The following is a 1,493-nucleotide window of genomic DNA, read 5'->3' as shown; positions in this document are numbered from 1 at the left end:
GAGAGCAAGCCGTATATTTTAAGAAGTATATATCATTCATTGACCGGGGACAGTTCAACATCACGAACGACTGCTGAGGAAGAGGTAGATAAGCGTCTTCTTGAAATACTTACAGCAGAAGATCCTGATATAGTAGTTGATCTCCGTGAACTAAATACTAATAAGAGTGATCGTTTCGAAATTTTTTGGCAGAAGTGTTCTGAATACTTGTCTGAATGTACGTCTGTACAAGAAAGAAGACATGGCACCATGGTTTTTATGGCTAAGGCCATATCTATTCGTGACCTAATTGAACAGGTGTCTAAATTGTGCCCTCCAAACACCCCTATTCCTTCAAATTCTTGGGTTCAACTAAATTTTTGTCCACGGAATCCTCGTTCTCATTCATCTAAAAAATATACGTCCCGATTGAATGCAAAGCATATGATACAAAAGAGACAATTTCGTAAAACTCATCCAGACTCTCATTTTTGTGCTGCAGTATTTCGTTACATGAGGGACTATGCAATTAAATTTAGAGATATATCAGTCTTTGCTTGCATTGACGATAAGCACTTCATAAAAGTTGGTGAGCCTGGTTTTCCCATAGCAGCTGCTGAAAGGGGACGAGAAGTTATAGTGTCTAGTAATGAAGTGTTTGTTGTTGGAGATCATGATTTCACAAAGTTTAAAATTATACCAAGTGTTGTTCTGTTAGTGGATATACCAGAGACTATTGATGGCTCATTTTATTCAGGTCAGGTATTTGTTGGCTTAAAAGATGGAATTTTTGAGGCTTCATCACCAATACGTCATGCAACAGAACTCTATAAAACTCTTATGACCAGAATGGATGGGCGTCACATTTTATTTATATATTCTGATGGTGGTCCTGATCATCGTATAACATATCTGAGTGTCCAATTATCTTTAATTGCACTTTTCCTTAACCTTGATTTGGATGTCTTAATAGCTGGACGAACTGCACCATCTCACTCCTGGGCAAACCCTGTAGAAAGAATTATGGCCATACTAAATTTAGGTATTCAGTGTCTTGGAATAATGAGAAGCCAAGGTGAAGAGGAGTTTGAGAAGAGTGTCAAAAGTTCTAATAATTTAAAACAAATCCGGGAAAATTGTTTGTCATTCAAAGAAGATGTTCAGAAGGCATTACAGCCTCCGATTGAATTATTAAAATCTATCATACTAAGACTTGAATTAAAAGATAAAAAGTTCGAAGTATTTGAAAGTGCATCCCAAAAGGAGATACAAGATTTTTGGGAGGTGTTGCTTCTCATTGATTCTTCACTTACTCGTGACCACTCTAGTAAAGCCTCTATTGAAAAGTTAGATAATCTTCAGAAATTTCTGTCTCATTGTTGCTGCTTTGAAAAATATTATATTACTATTAAAAAGTGTGGTGAGGCAAGCTGTTCCATCTGTAAGCCTGTGAGGATGTCATGTGCTACTTTCAAAGGTATAGATTATTGTATTTAACAAAAATACTGTTTATT

The 1,493-nt window shown here is 36.2% G+C and overlaps 1 protein-coding gene across 1 annotated transcript; it reads left to right on the top strand.

Moving 5' to 3' along the window:
- The first annotated feature begins 6 nt into the window (after positions 1-6).
- Positions 7-1,450, top strand: LOC109592718 (uncharacterized). The gene is made up of 2 exons (XM_020008101.1): positions 7-1,325; positions 1,396-1,450. The coding sequence occupies exons 1-2, from the start codon at positions 250-252 to the stop codon at positions 1,430-1,432; spliced, it is 1,113 nt and encodes a 370-aa protein (XP_019863660.1). The 5' UTR covers positions 7-249; the 3' UTR covers positions 1,433-1,450.
- The last annotated feature ends 43 nt before the right edge of the window (positions 1,451-1,493 follow it).

The sequence above is a fragment of the Amphimedon queenslandica genome, unplaced genomic scaffold (genome assembly GCF_000090795.2).
Source record: "Amphimedon queenslandica unplaced genomic scaffold, v1.1 AMPQUscaffold_4175_Cont23842, whole genome shotgun sequence".
NCBI lineage: Eukaryota > Metazoa > Porifera > Demospongiae > Haplosclerida > Niphatidae > Amphimedon > Amphimedon queenslandica.
This window is presented reverse-complemented; position numbering and strand designations above follow the sequence as displayed.